General features: G+C 41.7%; 1 protein-coding gene across 1 annotated transcript in view; it reads left to right on the forward strand.

The window, feature by feature from the left end:
• The window catches only part of ACAT2 (acetyl-CoA acetyltransferase 2), a 53,568-nt gene that overhangs the window by 17,556 nt on the left and 17,685 nt on the right, over positions 1 to 18,327 (forward strand). The window contains exons 3-6 of the mRNA XM_073557716.1: positions 13,427 to 13,608; positions 15,049 to 15,166; positions 15,417 to 15,560; positions 17,276 to 17,398. Coding sequence (XP_073413817.1) covers positions 13,427 to 13,608; positions 15,049 to 15,166; positions 15,417 to 15,560; positions 17,276 to 17,398 — 567 coding nt within the window. The remainder of the gene's footprint in view (positions 1 to 13,426; positions 13,609 to 15,048; positions 15,167 to 15,416; positions 15,561 to 17,275; positions 17,399 to 18,327) is intronic.

The raw sequence follows: 18,327 nt of genomic DNA on the forward strand, positions 1-18,327 counted from the left end.
ATATTCAAATCCCAGCAGATAATAGGGGGGAAAGGGTGGTGGCCTCACTGTACGCACAGAAAGCATTTGACAGGGTAGAGTGGAATTATTTATGGGCAGTATTGAAATGTATGGGATTTGGACACAGATTTATCTCCTGGGTTAAGTTACTGTATGTAGACCCGAAAGGATATATTAGGATTAATGGGGAGACCTCGGAGGCATTTGGGTTGTTCAGAGGAACTCGTCAGGGATGTCCATTGTCACCGTTATTGTGTGCTGTGGCGATGGAACCGTTAGCGATTAAAATTCGTAACTCCAAAGAAATACAAGGCTTTAGATATGGGGAATTGGAGGAAAAGATCGCCCTATACGCGGATGATATACTCCTGTTCTTAAAAGACGGCGGAGAAGCACTGACTAAGGTCATGGGCCTTATAGGGAAATTTGGATTCTTTTCCGGATTGAGAATTAATTGGGACAAGTCATGTATCATGGGGATTGATAGAGAGTTGGGATGTCGAGATGTGGGGGAGGCAGTTGGACACTTGAAAGTAGTTAAGGAGTTTAAATACCTCGGAATATGGGTATCTATGCCTGTATCTAGATTTCTCGAACTAAACTTGGACCCATTACTAGTTAAATTCAAAGTTAAGATGACAGCATGGTGTAAACTTATAGCACATGAAAAGGGAAAAGTATATGCACACAAATAGGGATCACCACAAAGATATGAAAAAAGTATCAATTTTATTAATGGACACAATATAATAAAACTAGGAAACAAAAGAGCGCAATAGGGTCTTATCTGGTGATAAATGAAATGGATGTGAAAAAAGTCTACTCACCCTTTCCAGGAGAGGTATAAGCATATAGACTCGCCGTCAGCTTGCTGCACGCCCGAAGGTCCACTTCGTGACCTCCAATGCAAATCCTTAAGGATATAAAGTTATTCTCGGGCTTACTGTGCGCTGCTTGACCGGAATAAAATCACCACAATATGAACAATTTGTCCATTTATTTCCCTACGCGTTTCAAAGTGTGAACCACTTCGTCTTCAGGGGTTGACATAAGAGGAACTGATACAGCGGCTTCCAGTTAAATACATGCAATATTTGAACTTTGGCGCCAAGAACACATGTGACAGGGAACAAGTGTCAGAGTTCAGAGGTTAAAATTGCGCAAGAGCAAAGTTAAAATCATTATAATCATTTTAATCATTTTTCTTCAAATGTTTGCAGGGAATATCTTAAGAGATTTCTGGAAGAAGAAAGAAAGGAGATAAAGAAGAATGAAACTCTCCCAAAAAGACATGAAGACGATGCAAAACGAACCCGTCAAGAAAGGGGAAAAAAAAGGAGGGGGGAGAATTGGAGGTCCGGAGCCAGAGACACTGGACTAGCGGAGAAACACGTTTAGGAAAGGGGGATTTATACCATGTTTCTAAAGTTATCTAAACATGTTTGTGAAATGGATAAACATGAATAAAAATGTGTATGTATTAAATTGTCTTTTGTATAAAATCGTATAGAAAAATCGTATAGAAAAAAGGAAAGTATATATAAAATTTCAATGGGCGCGAGGTGAAGGAAGAGATGCGGCAAAGCCGCTTGTGCATATCAGAAAGGAAAGGACCCATTCATCAGGTCAAGGTGGAAACCATTGTGCTAGAATAAATCTGAGGGAGGTGGAGAAAAATCTAACATAAATATTCGATTAAAAGACACTTTATTAGATAGTTGAGAATTAAAAATTGATGTAAAAAGGATGTATTAAAATATATGAGAGGAGATGAATTTTCTCTGCTGCGGAGTATAAGAATATACTATGTAACTTCTGTTTTCATACCACTCCGGTATATTCCTCTCTAAGTGTCACGAAGATAAATCAGATTCTTTCTGTCTGCTCTTTTTTCCCTACTGACCGATCTTTCATCCCCCAGCGAGTCATTCACTACACTTATCCCTATTTCCCTTTAAAAAACTTTTTCTCCTCTCCTGGGTAGCGATCCTGCTCCCACGGAGAGATTTCAGAACACTGAACTACGGACCTTTTCCCTGTTCCCCGTGCCAAACCTTCCCGTGCTCTCTTCCACAATCATTCTCAAGAACCACATTCCTCACATGAAAACCTTCCCCCACATCGTTAACTAACATTTGTTACAAATGAGTTGTTCCTGACTGCGTGTCAATTCCCAGAGACTCCCATCATTTATTCCTTTTACTATTTCCAAGCGATATTCTTATACTCCGCAGCAGAGAAAATTCATCTCCTCTCATATATTTTAATACATCCTTTTTACATCAATTTTTAATTCTCAACTATCTAATAAAGTGTCTTTTAATTGAATATTTATTATGTTAGATTTTTCTCCACCTCCCTCAGATTTATTCTAGCACAATGGTTTCCACCTTGACCTGATGAATGTGTCCTTTCCTTTCTGATATGCACAAGCGGCTTTGCCGCATCTCTTCCTTCACCTCGCGCCCATTGAAATTTTATATATACTTTCCTTTTTTATATACGATTTTTCTATACGATTTTATACAAAAGACAATTTAATACATACACATTTTTATTCATGTTTATCCATTTCACAAACATGTTTAGATAACTTTAGAAACATGGTATAAATCCCCCTTTCCTAAACGTGTTTCTCCGCTAGTCCAGTGTCTCTGGCTCCGGACCTCCAATTCTCCCCCCTCCTTTTTTTTCCCCTTTCTTGACGGGTTCGTTTTGCATCGTCTTCATGTCTTTTTGGGAGAGTTTCATTCTTCTTTATCTCCTTTCTTTCTTCTTCCAGAAATGTCTTTTAAGATATTCCCTGCAAACATTTGAAGAAAAATGATTAAAATGATTATAATGATTTTAACTTTGCTCTTGCGCAATTTTAACCTCTGAACCCTGACACTTGTTCCCTGTCACATGTGTTCTTGGCGCCAAAGTTCAAATATTGCATGTATTTAACTGGAAGCCGCTGTATCAGTTCCTCTTATGTCAACCCCTGAAGACGAAGTGGTTCACACTTTGAAACGTGTAGGGAAATAAATGGACAAATTGTTCATATTGTGGTGATTTTATTCCGGTCAAGCAGCGCACAGTAAGCCCGAGAATAACTTTATCCTTAAGGATTAATGGACACAACAAACCGACACTTTGTGGTTAAAAACAATTAAAAAGTCTGAACAACCAGACATTGATAACAAAACAAAGACAATGGGTCATTTTAATAAATAGTTAAATGCTATGGGTCCCAAGACCAACCATACAGTATAATAATTTCCTTCTATGACGGTATCACTGATTGGGTGGATCAAGGAAATGCTGTAGATATAGTATATCTTGACTTCAGCAAAGCATTTGACAAAGTCTCTCATGCAATCCTTATTGAAAAAATGACTAAGTATGGAATGGACAAGGCAACTGTTAGGTGGATTCATAACTGGCTTAGTGATCGGACCCAAAGAGTGGTCGTAAATGGCTGCACATCCAGTTGGAAGAATGTCTCAAGTGGGGTACCACAGGGCTCTGTCCTGGGCCCTGTATTGTTCAACATCTTTATCAAAGATTTAGATGAAGGAATTGAGGGTAAACTGATTAAATTTGCTGATGACACAAAGCTAGGAGGGATAGCTAATACTAGAGAAGAGAGAGAGGATTCAAAAAGATTTAAATAAACTGGAGAAGTGGGCAGCAACTAACAGAATGGTTTTTAACAGGGAGAAATGCAAAGTACTACATCTGGGCAATAAAAATGAAAAAAGCATATATAGAATGGGAGGAATAGGGCTAAGTGACAGCACATGTGAAAAAGACTTGGGTATACTAATAGATCACATACTGAATATGAGTCAACAGTGTGATGCAGCAGCAAAAAAGGCAAATGCAGTTCTAGGATGTATTAACAGAAGCATACAGTCTAGATCACGTGAAGTCATTATTTCCCTCTACTCCTCTTTGGTCAGACCTCATCTGGAATATTGTGTCCAGTTTTGGGCACCACATTTTAAAAAAGACATCAACAAACTGGAGCAAGTTCAGAAAAGAGCGACCAGAATGGTGACCGGTCTGCAAACCCTGTCTTATGAGGAAAGGTTGCAGGATTTGGGAATGTTTAGTTTGCAAAAGAGAAGACTGAGAGGAGACTTAATAGCTGTCTACAAATATCTAAAGGGCTGTCACATTGTAGAAGGATCAACTTTATTCTCATTTGCACAAGGAAAGACTAGAAGCAATGGGATGAAACTGAATGGGAGGAGACACAGATTAGATATTAGAAAAAACTTTTTGACAGTTAGAGTGATCAATGAGTGGAACAGGCTGCCACGAGAAGTGGTGAGTTCTCCTTCAATGGAAGTCTTCAAACAGAGGCTGAACAGACATCTGACTGGGATGATTTAGCGAATCCTGCTTTGAGCAGGGGGTTGGACCAGATGGCCCCAGGAGGTCCCTTCCAACTCTACGATTCTATGATTCTAATGCCAGGTATCTGCTAGTTACCATAACCTAGGGTCTATCAAATCAATTGTTATGACAATCATGACCTCAAATCAAAAAAATACCATATTATCAATAACTACTATGGTTACATAGAAATTCTACATATACCATGGACAGAAAATTGAATGCTTATCATGTTGCCAACACAAATAAACATACATTAATAAGTCCCTTTCCCTAGCGTGATATCACCTGGTTTCTGAGGATGAACAAGCTACCGGGTAGGTTACATGGGACCCCCAAACCCACGCGTATCGACACAGTGATGTGTCTTTCTCAAGGTCAGTGTGATGTTCTGTTGAAGTCCTTTATATACCTATCCAATTAGTAATCACTCTTACCAGCTGAGTTTCAGAGTGGGGGAGAAAGGTAGATCGGATCTGAGTTTAATGAAACAGCGTCCTGCTCCCATCCGTGTGCAGGAGCTTATATTAAGATCATATATCACATCAATACATTCAAGCACAAGCACCAAAACATAAGGTGACGCATAGTGTGAACACGGCCAGAGTTTGATGTGTCAAAAAACAATCTGGACACTGGCACAACATAACAGTAATAATAAACTTTATCTGTGCACTCAATATAATGCGCTAAAAGCTGTTTGTTTTTTGACACATCAAACTGTGGCCGTGTTCACACTATGGCTACTTTCACACATCAGTTTTTTGCCGTCAGGCAGGATCCGGCTATTTTTAGAAAAAACGGATCCGGCATAAATTTTGGAGAACTGTAGAAACGGATCCGTTTTTTTGCTGGATCCGTCTAGCAGGTTATAACTGTTTCCTGGGGGCTGGCCAATTGGATCTGAGCATGCGCAGACTAAAAAAAAACGGATCCGGTGGCTGGATCCATCTTTTTCTGGATCAGGCGCATTCCGGCGCCCATAGACTTTCATTGTAGCAAAAAGCGGATCCGGCGCTTCCGGCTTTTTCGCCGGAGACAAAAAACGTTACAGTAGCCATTTTTTCCAGACGCCGGAATGCGACAAGTAGCCGGATCCGGCAAAAAACGGATGAAACGCAATGCCATCCGGCGCGATCCGGCGCTAATGCAAGTCAATGGGGAAAAACTGGATCCGGCATTGCATTTTGCCGGATCCGGTTTTACAAAAAAAAGCCGGATCGCGCCTGACGGCAAAAAACTGATGTGTGAAAGAGGCCTATGCGTCACCTTATGTTTTGGTGCTTGTGCTTGAATGTATTGATGTGATATATGATCTTAATATAAGCTCCTTCACACGGATGGGAGCAGGACGCTGTTTCATTAAACTCAGATCCGATCTACCTTTCTCCCCCACTCTGAAACTCAGCTGGTAAGAGTGATTACTAATTGGACAGGTATATAAATTGTGGCTGTATTCACACTATGCATCATCTTATGGTAGCGCTTTTAGCGCATTAAGCTTTGGTGCCCGTGCTTGAATGTATTGATGTGATACATGATTTTTGCTATATCCCCAAGATGCTTCCAGCAAGGATTCAATCTGGGTGCCGTGATATTGAGTGAACAGATAAAAGCTCATTATATTGAGTGCACAGATAAAGTTCATTATTACTGCTATGTTGTGCCAGTGTCTAGATAATATTTTTTTTTTTTTTTTTTTTGACACATCAAATTGTGGCCTTATTCACACTATGCGTCATCTTATGGTAGCGCTTTTAGCGCATTATATTGAGTGCACAGATGAAGTTTATTATTACTGTTATGTTGTGCCAGTGTTCAGATTATTTTTTGACACATCAAATTGTGACCTTATTCACACTATGCGTCATCTTATGGTAGCGCTTTTAGCGCATTATATTGAGTGCACAGATAAAGTTTATTATTACTGTTATGTTGTGCCAGTGTCCAGATTGTTTTTTGACACATCAAACTCTGGCCGTGTTCACACTATGCGTCACCTTATGTTTTGGTGCTTGTGCTTGAATGTATTGATGTGATATATGATCTTAATATAAGCTCCTGCACACGGATGGGAGCAGGACGCTGTTTCATTAAACTCAGATCCGATCTACCTTTCTCCCCCACTCTGAAACTCAGCTGGTAAGAGTGATTACTAATTGGATAGGTATATAAAGGACTTCAACAGAACATCACACTGACCTTGAGAAAGACACATCACTGTGTCGATACGCGTGGGTTTGGGGGTCCCATGTAACCTACCCGGTAGCTTGTTCATCCTCAGAAACCAGGTGATATCACGCTAGGGAAAGGGACTTATTAATGTATGTTTATTTGTGTTGGCAACATGATAAGCATTCAATTTTCTGTCCATGGTATATGTAGAATTTCTATGTAACCATAGTAGTTATTGATAATATGGTATTTTTTTGATTTGAGGTCATGATTGTCATAACAATTGATTTGATAGACCCTAGGTTATGGTAACTAGCAGATGCCTGGCATTATACTGTATGGTTGGTCTTGGGACCCATAGCATTTAACTATTTATTAAAATGACCCATTGTCTTTGTTTTGTTATCAATGTCTGGTTGTTCAGACTTTTTAATTGTTTTTAACCACAAAGTGTCGGTTTGTTGTGTCCATTAATAAAATTGATACTTTTTTCATATCTTTGTGGTGATCCCTATTTGTGTGCATATACTTTTCCCTTTTCATGTGCTCTAATCCATTTATATGCACCAGGTGATCCCACCTAAACTGATATTGTGGTTGGTGCCCGTTTACTCTATATCTTGTCGAGCATGGTGTAAACTAGTACTATCAATAGTGGGGAGGACGAATCTAATTAAAATGATAATGATGCCTCAGTTGATGTATGTCCTCCATAATGCCCCGGTTTGGATCCCAAAGAAAAAATTTTACAAAATTAATACCATTTTTAGAGAATTGATCTGGGGGAAAAAACAAGCAAAAATTAAATTGGAAATACTGCAAAGGGGGAAGGAAGACGGTGGGTTGGCGGCGCCAAATCCATGGATATACTTTAGCAACGCAGGGGCAGCACTTTAGGGGCTGGCGAGAGGAGGGGAACTTGAGCGTTATGGGGGAAATTTTGGCCCAAATGACCAACAAGAGAACATTGGTACAGGGTCTGGAAGCAGGAAGCTTTGGGAGATTTGGGAAGGACATACCCACATTGGGACAATGCGGAGTGTCCAAGATGTGGGTATGAACCTGCGGGAATGCTTCATATGCTCTGGTCTTGTCCAAGACTCTCGTCATATTGGGAGGAGGTTATAGGGCTTGTTGAGAAGATATACAGATGTGAAATAGGAAGGGACCCAATAACGTGTGTTGGGGTACGTGGAGGAGGTGTCGGTGGGGAGTGCCTATAAGTCCATCATAGCAAAACTCTTATATATTGCCCGTAAGCTGATCGCACAAAAATGGATCGATGCTGAACCCCCAACGATTGGGGAGTTTGTCACTCGTGTGAATAACGTAATCCGATTGGAAGAGAGAATTTATAGAAGACGACATACAGAGGCACACTTTGAAAAAATCTGGGCCATGTGGTTACAGTGGAGACAATCACATTGAGAAAGTCTGTATTGCAGTTGGGAAGGGGGGGAGGGAGGAGGGAGGAGGTTGGGTTTGTTTTTCTTCTCTTTTATGACGGGGAGGAAATTGAATGTCGTGTATTTTTTCTGTATGCAATGGAGATGATTTGAAAGCTTTGCCTAAATGTAATTATAACGACATTTGAATATAATAAAAAATCTTTGGTTAAAAAAAAAAAAAAAAAAAGTCCCAGTCCCTCTCAGGAACACCAAGAAGGGATGGGGCTGAAGTGTCTCCCTCATAGTCGATGAAAAATACAAGCCGCGGAGACACCATCACATGTTTCTCAACGCAAGCAATGACTAGCCAGGTCTTTCCCTGGGAAGGAACAACCACGGGAAGGGCAGTCTCCAATGAAGGAAACCACCTATGCCAAAACATGGTATCCATCCACAGACAGCTGTTTCGGGATAGTGCCCCTCATCAGAGTGGAGTAGGAATCTGGCTAGTAGGAGCAATGCCTAGTAAAAGACTGTGAAAAATGAGGTTGAATGAACTCATGGAGATCAACATCCAACACTGCGGAGACACCATCACGTTTCTCAACGCAGTGATTCTAGAGCAATGCCCCCATCCCTTATGGGAAATATGAAAAACACAAGCCGCGGAGACACCATCACATGTTTCTCAACGCAAGCAATGACTAGCCAGGTCTACACAGGTCTCTGCAGTGTTGGATGTTGATCTCCATGAGTTCATTCATCCTCATTTTTCACAGTCTTTTACTAGGCATTGCTCCTACTAGCCAGTTTCCTACTCCACACTGATGAGGGGCAATACCCTGAAACAGCTGTCTGTGGATGGATACCATGTTTTGGCATAGGTGGTTTCCTTCATTGGAGACTGCCCTTCCCGTGGTTGTTCCTTCCCGGGGAAAGACCTGGCTAGTCATTGCTTGCGTTGAGAAACGTGATGGTGACTCCGCGGCTTGTGTTTTGCATGTTTTTGCATATTTCCCATAAGGGATGGGGGCATTGATCAAGAATCACTGCGTTGAGAAACGTGATGGTGTCTCCGTAGTGTTGGATGTTGATCTCCATGAGTTCATTCATCCTCATTTTTCCCTCATAGTTGATGACTTCGAACAAGGGTGTTCTGTGAGATACTTCCGAGTCATCCTTGTCAGAAAGCCACTCGGGCTTGGGTTATTGCTTCCCTCTGGAAGAGGTGGACAATTTAGTTAAAGCTGTAGGATCCACTAAGGGACTAGTCAATCAGAAGGCAAAAAAATTTATCCAAGATGTCATGCATGGCACCTTGGACAAAAAGAAATTTAGAGCTTTCCTATGAATGAGAAATTGCTGAGTCTCATTAGTAAAGAATGGGAGAAGCCGGATAGGAAAGGCCCCTGCTATCATCCTCCAAAAGGAAGTACCCCCTTTGAGGACTCTGGGTTGTTGAAAGACCCAGTTGATATGATGGTTGACTCCTTCCTTAAAACGTCAGGGGAGTCATCGGCAGGGGCGGTGAGACCAGCTATCACGACAACCTGCACAGAGAGGTCCCTCATGGTCTGGCCATTCTCCAAGTAATCAGGGGAGCAGATGCATTGGCCAACTCAGCCAGACTTGCCGCAAGATCTGCAGCATTATCTAATGCAGGCAGGGGAGCAGTCTGCCTAAAAAAAAAGTTGTCCAGGGAATGTTCAGGCAAAAGGGAAGCTAGGTTCTCTCCCCTGCAAAGGTCTACTTATTCAGCTCAGCTTTGAATGACATCTTAGAAAAAGCTGCCCATAATAAGAAAGGGTTCCCGAAACCTCCCTTCTAGTCCTTCAGGCAGTTCTTTCATGGAAAAGGGTATAGCCTAAAGAGAACATCCACAGAACATAGGACCAAAAAAGAGCAAGGGGTTTTTCTTTGGTGCTGCTTCCCGAAGTGATAGGAAGTCTTCCAGCCTGGGAGAAAATGTCATCCAACAGGGTTTAATCTGGAGTTCGGGAGACATTCCCCAAACAGGTTCGTTATGACTGCCCCACGAGGGTCCGATTTGGGGCAAAAAGCATTAGAGGCAGGGGTACTGAGCCTCTTAAAGAAAAAAGTTCTGCAGGATGTACCAGCAGGAGAAGAAAGTGTAAGCTTCTATTCTCCCCTGTTTCTAATTAAACAAGCCGGACGTCCTCGTACAGAATGATTTTCAACCTAAAGGGTCTGAACAAGTTCTTGAAGATTCCAAAAATTCAAGATGGAATCACTAAAGTCGGCAATTCAACTGCTCTTTCCGGGTTGCTATATGGCCGTCCTAGATCTGAAGGACACATATATTACATGTAGCATTCCAGAAATGTCTGAGTGGTGGTACCAGTAGGGGGCACCACAAGGAACCTCCAGTACAAGGCCCTTCCCTTTGGCCTGGAAGTGGCCCCATGTGTATTCATGAAGTTAATCGTGGAAGTTACGGCACATCTCAGGGAAAGAAACAGACTGATCATCCCTTACGTGGACGATTTTCTGATAGTAGGCCGAACTTTTACTCGCTGCCACAATCAAGTGAGAGACCTAACCACTTTCTTAGAAGGGTCAGGGTGGTGTTTGAACCTAGAAAAATCAAGGTTGGACCCACAAAGGACACAAATCTTTCTAGGACTCTTGCTCGACTCTTGCTAACAAGAGTGTCGCCTACCAGAAAGAAAGAAAAGTTGCTCAATCTTCTTTCCAAATCAGTACGCGATCCAGTAATGTCACTCAAAAGTACTATGTCCCTCCTGGGCTCCCTGACCTCATGTATCCCAGCAATGAAGTGGGCCCAGATCCACTCGAGTTGCAGGGGTTCATCTTAGAAAACCAACGTTCCTTGCAGGGGTATCTGAAGGGTACACTGACTCTACTTTGGGAGGTTATACATTCGCTCCATTGGTAGATGTAGATAAAGTCTCTTCGGGAGGGGGTCCCGTGGTTTCCTCAAGTCACCAGGGTAGTTACCACAGACGTCAGTCCCTGGGGGTGGGGAGCACAGCTGGACAATCATATGGTTTAGAGAACGTGGTAAGCAGTAGAGAAGGAAGCCTCCTCAAAAATGTGGGAACTTCTGGCGGTAGAGGATGCGTTGCAGAGTCTTCTACCGTTCCCGCGAGGCCTACATGTGAAAATATTGTCAGACAACCAAGTCACTGTTGTGTACCGAAATCATCAGGGGGTACACGGTCCCGTTCCTTTAATGTATGTTACCAAGCGGATTTTCAGCCTTGCGCAGAGAAACATCCTTTCACTATCTGCACTTCACATCAGGGGAAAAAGAAAATATAACAGTGGACTTTTTTGAGCCGCAGACCACTTCTTCATGGCGAATGGTCCCTCAAAACAGCAATATTCAGTCGTCTGGTGGACATGTGGGGGCGGCCGGAAATCAATCTTTTCTGCACTCGCCAGAAAAGCTAAGTGGAGAATGTCTGCTCCCTAAACCCAAGGGCAAATACTCAGACGGTAGACACCTTTTGGATCAAATGGGACTATGCCTTCCCCCCTGGTCTAATACCAGCAGTTCTCAGGAAGATCAGGTCGGACAGGGCAAGAGTAGTGCTCATAGCCCCCTTTTAGCCTAAGAGGTCCTGGTTCTTTTGGCTCAGGAACATGTCAATCACGGAACCGTGGGTCCTTCCAGAGAGGCTGGACCTTTTAGCTCAAGGGCCCATGTTCCATCCTCAGTTGACTGGGCTGCACTTGGCAGCCTGGAACTTGAGAGGTCAGTGCTAGAGGGTAAGAGGTTTTCTACCAACCTGGACTCTACCTTGCTTGCTAGTAGGAAGTCAGGGTGGTTAGTACCTTTTAAAGTTCAGGTATCGGTCTTAGGGGCTCAGTACAATTACAACCTCGCTGGTAATCGGTGGGTGGTCATGTTTATTAAGGCATGCATTAGATACAGACCAGTCCCACTGTCCAAAGTCCCTCCATGGGACTTGAACCTGGTCTTAAATGCTTTAACAGAAGCCCCCTTTTGAACCTTTTTACTGAAGGATCTATAAAGCTGGTTGCATTAAAAACTATGCTTTTTAGTGGCCCTTACATCAGCATGGAGAGTAAGTGATTTACAGGTCCTATCAGCAGATCCTTCCTTTGCCATGGTAATGGACGATAGGCAGGGTCAGGTTTAAAACTACTGTATCTGCCTAAAGTAGTATATAGGTTCTACAGGTCACGAGATATTGCTAACTTCCTTCTGTCCTAACCTAAAGAATGATTGGGAAAGGAAATTCCATACCCTAATGTCAGGAGATGCCATCTTCACTGTTTGTTGGCAACAAAACCTTGGAGGAAGGATAGGGCTCTGCTTCTCTTTCCAGGGTTCAAGGAAAGGGCTGGAAGTCTTGAAGGGCATCCTATCCAGATGGATAAGGAAAGCTAATGGATTGGCCTATGTTGGAGCAGGAAGACCAGTCTCTGATGACCTGAGGGCCCACTCTACAAGAGCGATGGCAACATCTTGGGTTGAAAGAGCAGACGTGTCCATAGAACAGACCGCTTCGTGGTCATCACCTTCCACCTATAGCCACTATAGACTAGACTTTTCTGACTCTTCTGATCTCACGTTTGGGAAGAGGGTTCTACAGGCTCTGGTCCCTCCCTGATAGAGTAATTCGCTCGTTGGTGCTGTCATGGGTGATAGGAAAACACGTATATTACTTATCGGTAATGTATTTTTACGAAACCCATGACAGAACCCTTATATTCCCTCCCGTTACTAAGCCATCACCTTCTGGTCAGTGGGTTATTGTGTATAGTTTACCACTTAAGGTGGGATTAAGGATAATTTGTATAAATGTATATACGTGTGTACACTAACTCGAAGGTCCTCTCATGCTCTGTAATGCAGTGATGTGGAGAGAAGCGCCTTCTTTTTTTATTTTGAATGTTTCCTCTCCTTGAAGAGCGGATCTCCTCTCTCGTTGGTGCTGTCATGGGTTTCTTAAAAACACATGACCAGTAAGTAATATATGTGTTTCCAGACTGATATTTCTCAATTACTTTGTTTTTCATTTGATCCAGAATTTCTTTGTATCGCAGCATGATGTCTAGCTTATGAGGATCTTTTGGTTTACTTCACTTTGTCAGACTGGTCCTATTTAAGTGATTTCTTGATTGAGACCAGGTGTGGCTGTAATTAGGCCTGCATGTGGCTATGCAATTTGAACTCTGCTTCCCAAAGAGGTGATAAACCACAGTAAATTTTATGTTTTAAGGGGATAAGGGGCAATCACTTTTTCACACACTGCCCTGTAGGCGTGTATTTCTTTTTCACTTCATTTAAAAACTGCATTTTGTGTTTACTTATCTTTGTCTAAGATTTTCGTGTGTTTGGTGATCTGAAACATTTACTTCGACAAACATGCAACAGCGTAGAATTCACGAAGGGGGCAAACACTTTTTTTTTCAACAGCTGTGTGTGTATATATATTATGTACTACATTTCTACATATATATTTTAGGTACTGGACAAAACCCTACCCGTCAAGCCAGTGTGGGTGCTGGCATACCCTACTCTATTCCAGCATGGAGTTGCCAAATGATCTGTGGGTCTGGCTTAAAGTCTGTTAGCCTTGCAGCTCAAGCTATAGTAACTGGTGAATCTGATATAGTCGTGGCAGGTGGTATGGAGAACATGAGTCAGGTAAGAATATGTATGGCATTCAAAGAAAATGTTCACATTATTAGAGATATTTAAATGTATAAGGACCATTTGGAGGTGTAAGGTTTCAGCTTTGTGCTTCTGTACAAGGTATGGACGTATGAAGTGACTTTTGAATTGACATCATTGTAGTCCTGATGTGGCCAAACAGACCCACATGAATTCAGAGTCTGGAGCAGTGATCAGTATATCACAACTGCAAGCTGTCATCAAAAGCAGTTTTTCCACTGACTTCCAAATTGGTATAGGAAAAAGGCCTCCCTCATGATTGATATTTTCACTGATGTCTCCCAGTCTTTAATTCATTTAAAGCACCGTTCCAGTGTTTCTATTTTATTTTATTGCAGCACTGCAGTGAGTGGCGCTAGTAATCTAAGGTCAGTGCACCTAGCCTTAGGCCACAGTCACATTAGTGTATCGCGTCCGATGCGATATGCTAATGACACTCGGCTCTAGTTCTATTGTAAGTGTGATCCGAGTGCAGAGGATTTGGAGAAAGTAATTTCTCGATCTCCTCCATTGCTGGCATCTGCGGGAATCGCACTGCACTCTGACATCAGAGTTCAATCTGATGTTTCATATGTACCCATAGATTTATATATGTGTGTGCAATCTGATTCTCGTTCTCGCAGCACGCAGATGTGAGCTGGCCCATAGGTTAACATTCAGACGAGTGCAATCTGGTTAAAAAAGAAAAAAAAAATTGTATATCGGATTGCACTCATCTGTTTACATCGCAAGTGGCAACGAGCACTTATGCTTGCCAGCCGCTGTCTTCATCTGTTATCGGAGCTGCTCGGTCCCGCAGCACCATCCTGTGACTGCAATTTTTAACCGAATGGAAGTCAGATGTAACAGTCACATGTTCTCAATGCAAGTCTGAGTGCCAGAATGAATGTCTCGCAAACTCGCAGTGATCTATGACTTCTGGAGCGCCCAGCAAGCACTGGAGCAACCCGGCAGGTCTCAAACTGCTGGAGACAGAGTGGAGCGGTGCTGATAAAAGGTGAGGTAAGTATAAGTCTGGGGGCAGGGAACATAACATACATTAGTAGCACCACTCCAGGGCAGCAATAAAAAAAACAAAATGCTGGAGTGGTGCTTTAACTTTACATTGTAACAGACATTTTATATACATATTGATTTACGTATGTTATGTATTGTAAATAACGTTTCATATGTATAACATCCCAAAATATAGGATGCTATAAAATAAGTTTACTAGTTCTAATGGCATACTGTTCATGCATGTAGATACACTAGTACTACACTCATGGTAAAATATACTGTTATGATGACATCAAGGTTCACCAGTCAGTGGCAGGGACAGTATCAATTAGAAATGGTAGTTACTTTACATGTTCATAGTAACCCTTTTCCTGTATAATTGCTGTGTTTTCATCTATTTAACCTTATTTTCAGGCTCCTCATATAGTGCACATGCGAACAGGTGTGAAAGCCGGGGATGTGTCCTTACAGGATAGTATCCTTTGTGATGGCCTTAATGATGCATTTTACAAGTACCATATGGGAGTAACTGGTAAGACTTTTGTACTGTAAACTGTTTACATATTTTCCACCTAACGCTGTCAGGTCGCCTATACGTGATTTTCATGGATAACCGATGTACTCGTTACAGATATCCTCTGTGTCAAATGAGTGTTGGTTTTCACTGAACAGTTGATATATGTATACACATCTTAGTGATGCCTTGTTCATAGTCAATAATTTTTACAGTTGTAACTAGATATGTTGTGTGCATTTTTTTTTTTTTTTTTTTTTTTATTAAGCTGAAAATGTAGCCAAACAGTGGAAAATCTCTAGGGAAGAGCAGGATCTGCTGGCACTCGAATCACAGAGAAGGACCGAAACGGCACAGAAAGAGGGATATTTTGACAAGGAGATTGTGCCTGTTGAAATTCCTTCAAGAAAAGGTAAAAAGCAGTGTGAATCGGTAATGTCTTTGTTTCTAATATTTGGAAAATGTACAGTGCCTTGCGAAAGCATTCGTCCCCCTGGAACTTTTCAACCTTTTCCCACATATCATGCTTCAAACATAAAGATACCAAATGTAAATTTTTGGTGAATAATCAACAACAAGTGGGACATAATTGTGAAGTTGAACGAAATTTATTGTTTATTTTACATTTTTGTGGAAATTCAAAAACTGAAAAGTGGTGCGTGCAATATTATTTGGCCCCTTTAACCTAATACTTTGTTGCGCCACCTTTTGCTGTGATTACAGTTGCAAGTCGCTTGGGGTATGTCTCTATCAGTTTTGTACTCTGAAATTCTTGCCCATTCTTCCTTGGCAAACAGCTCGAGCTCAGTGAGGTTTGATGGAGATCGTTTGTGAACAGCAGTTTTCAGCTCATTCCACAGATTCTCTATTGGATTCAGGTCTGGACTTTGACTTGGCCATTCTAACACCTGGATACATTTATTTGTGAGCTATTCCATTGTAGATTTTGCTTTGTTTGGGATCATTGTTTTGTTGGAAGACAAATCTCTGTCCCAGTCTCAGGTCTTTTGCAGATTCCAACAGGTTTTCTTCAAGAATGGTCCTGTATTTGGCTCATCCATCTTCCCATCAATTTTAACCACCTTCCCTGTCCCTGCTGAAGAAAAGCTGGCCCAAACCATGATGCTGCCACCACCATGTTTGACAGTGGGGATGGTGTGTTCAGGTGATGAGTTGTTGCCTTTACACCAAACATATCGTTTGGCATTGTTGCCAAAAAGTTTGATTTTGGTTTCATCTCACCAGAGCACCTTCTTTCACATGTTTAGTGTGTCTCCTAGGTGGCTTGTTGCAAACTTTAAACGACACTTTTTATGGATATCTTTGAGAAATGGCTTTCTTCTTGCCACTCTTCCATAAAGGCCAGATTTGTGCAGTGTACGACTGATTGTTGTCCTTTGGTCAGACTGTTGCACCTCAGCTGTAGATCTCTGCAGTTCATCCAGAGTGATCATGGGCCTCTTGGCTGCATCTCTGATCAGTCTTCTCCCTGTTTGAGGTGAAAGTTTAGAGGGACGGCCGGGTCTTGGTAGATTTGCAGTGGTATGATACTCCTTCCATTTCAATATGATCGCTTGCACAGTACTCCTTGGGATGTTTAAAGTTTTGGAAATCATTTTGTATCCAAATCCAGCTTTAAACTTCTCCACAACAGTATCACGGACCTGCTTGATGTGTTCCTTGGTCTTCATGATGCTCTCTGTGCATCTAACAGAACCCTGAGACTATCACAGAGCAGGTGCTTTTATACGGAGACTTAATTACACACAGGTGGATTATATTTATCATCATTAGTCATTTAGGACAACATTGGATCGTTCAGAGATCCACAATGAACTTCTGGAGTGAGTTTGCTGCACTTAAAATAGGCCGAATAATATTGCACGCTCAAGTTTTCAGTTTTTGACTTTCCACAAAAATTTAAAATAACCAATAAATTTTGTTCAACTTCAGAATTGTGTCCCACTTGTTGTTTCGTCACCAAAAATTTACATTTGGTATCTTTGTTTGAAGCATGATATGTGGGAAAAGGTTGAAAAGTTGTAGGGGGCCGAATACTTTCACAAGGCACTGTATAGGTACTGCATAACAAGTGTAACTGCATTCTCTCCATGTCGCTCTTTACAGGCCCTGTGATCGTCACAACTGATGAGTTTCCTCGACATGGAAGCAGTTTAGAGGGAATGACAAAATTAAAACCCTATTTTCTGAAGGATGGGACTGGTACTGTAACCCCAGCTAACGCCTCAGGTTAATTTTGTTGTCAATACCAGTACTTGTTTTACAATATGGTCTAGTTCCATGACAATATTGTGATTTTGTGTTTCAGAATCAAAAGTTTGAATCAAAAGTAGCCAAATAAAAGTAATATTTACACAATCATTGGGCACATATCTAGAACTGGGGCTGAGCACATCCATTGTTACAATTCTTGCTAGCATACCATGAATGAATGAATGTCACTATGACTGCAAAATGACTGTCCAGGATTTATTTCTGATCTGAAAGCATAGGCTTATATAGTAGCTGTAGACACACAAAGATACGACAATCACAGTTGCTTTTTTTTTGGGGGGGGGGGGCAATATGTGAAATCAAATAAGTGGTCACATATGCAAAAATAGAAGTCCAATTCTTGCAGCCTGGGAGAACATATACAGGGTGCAAAAAAATATAAAGTAATCTTCAGATAGATAATGCATCAGGAGCAATTATCATACTCAAGCCATGAGAAAAATGCCGGAAGAGTGCTGGTATCGGGTGTACAGTCGTTCAAGGTGAGATGAGTGAAGTAAAAAAAAAAAAAAACACCACAAGAATGAAATGTCACTACTGCGATAGTTGAGTGTCAAGGGTTAGCAGACTATTGACCCAAAGACCGCAAGACCTTTTGAAATTCCGCTGGGCATTCTGAAGGATAACTTTCTCATATTAAATAGTATTGTTAACCAGGGCCTTCCATCTGCTAATTGTGAGGCATCCGGCAGCCATCCAGTGGAGAGAAATAGTTTTCCTGGCTAAGAAAATGGGTGCTTTCACATTGCGTTCTGTGTCCCTGTCGGAGCATACATCCGAAATCCCCCGCAAAACTGGGTCCAGATGCGTGCGCTGATGGGGACTTAGACAGTAATGGTGACGGCAGAACAAATATGATCTCTGCCGTGCACTTTTTTCTGGTC

The sequence above is a fragment of the Dendrobates tinctorius genome, unplaced genomic scaffold, assembly GCF_039654945.1.
Source record: "Dendrobates tinctorius isolate UK_male_01 unplaced genomic scaffold, ASM3965494v1 ptg000250l, whole genome shotgun sequence".
In the NCBI taxonomy this organism is placed as follows: Eukaryota; Metazoa; Chordata; class Amphibia; order Anura; family Dendrobatidae; genus Dendrobates; species Dendrobates tinctorius.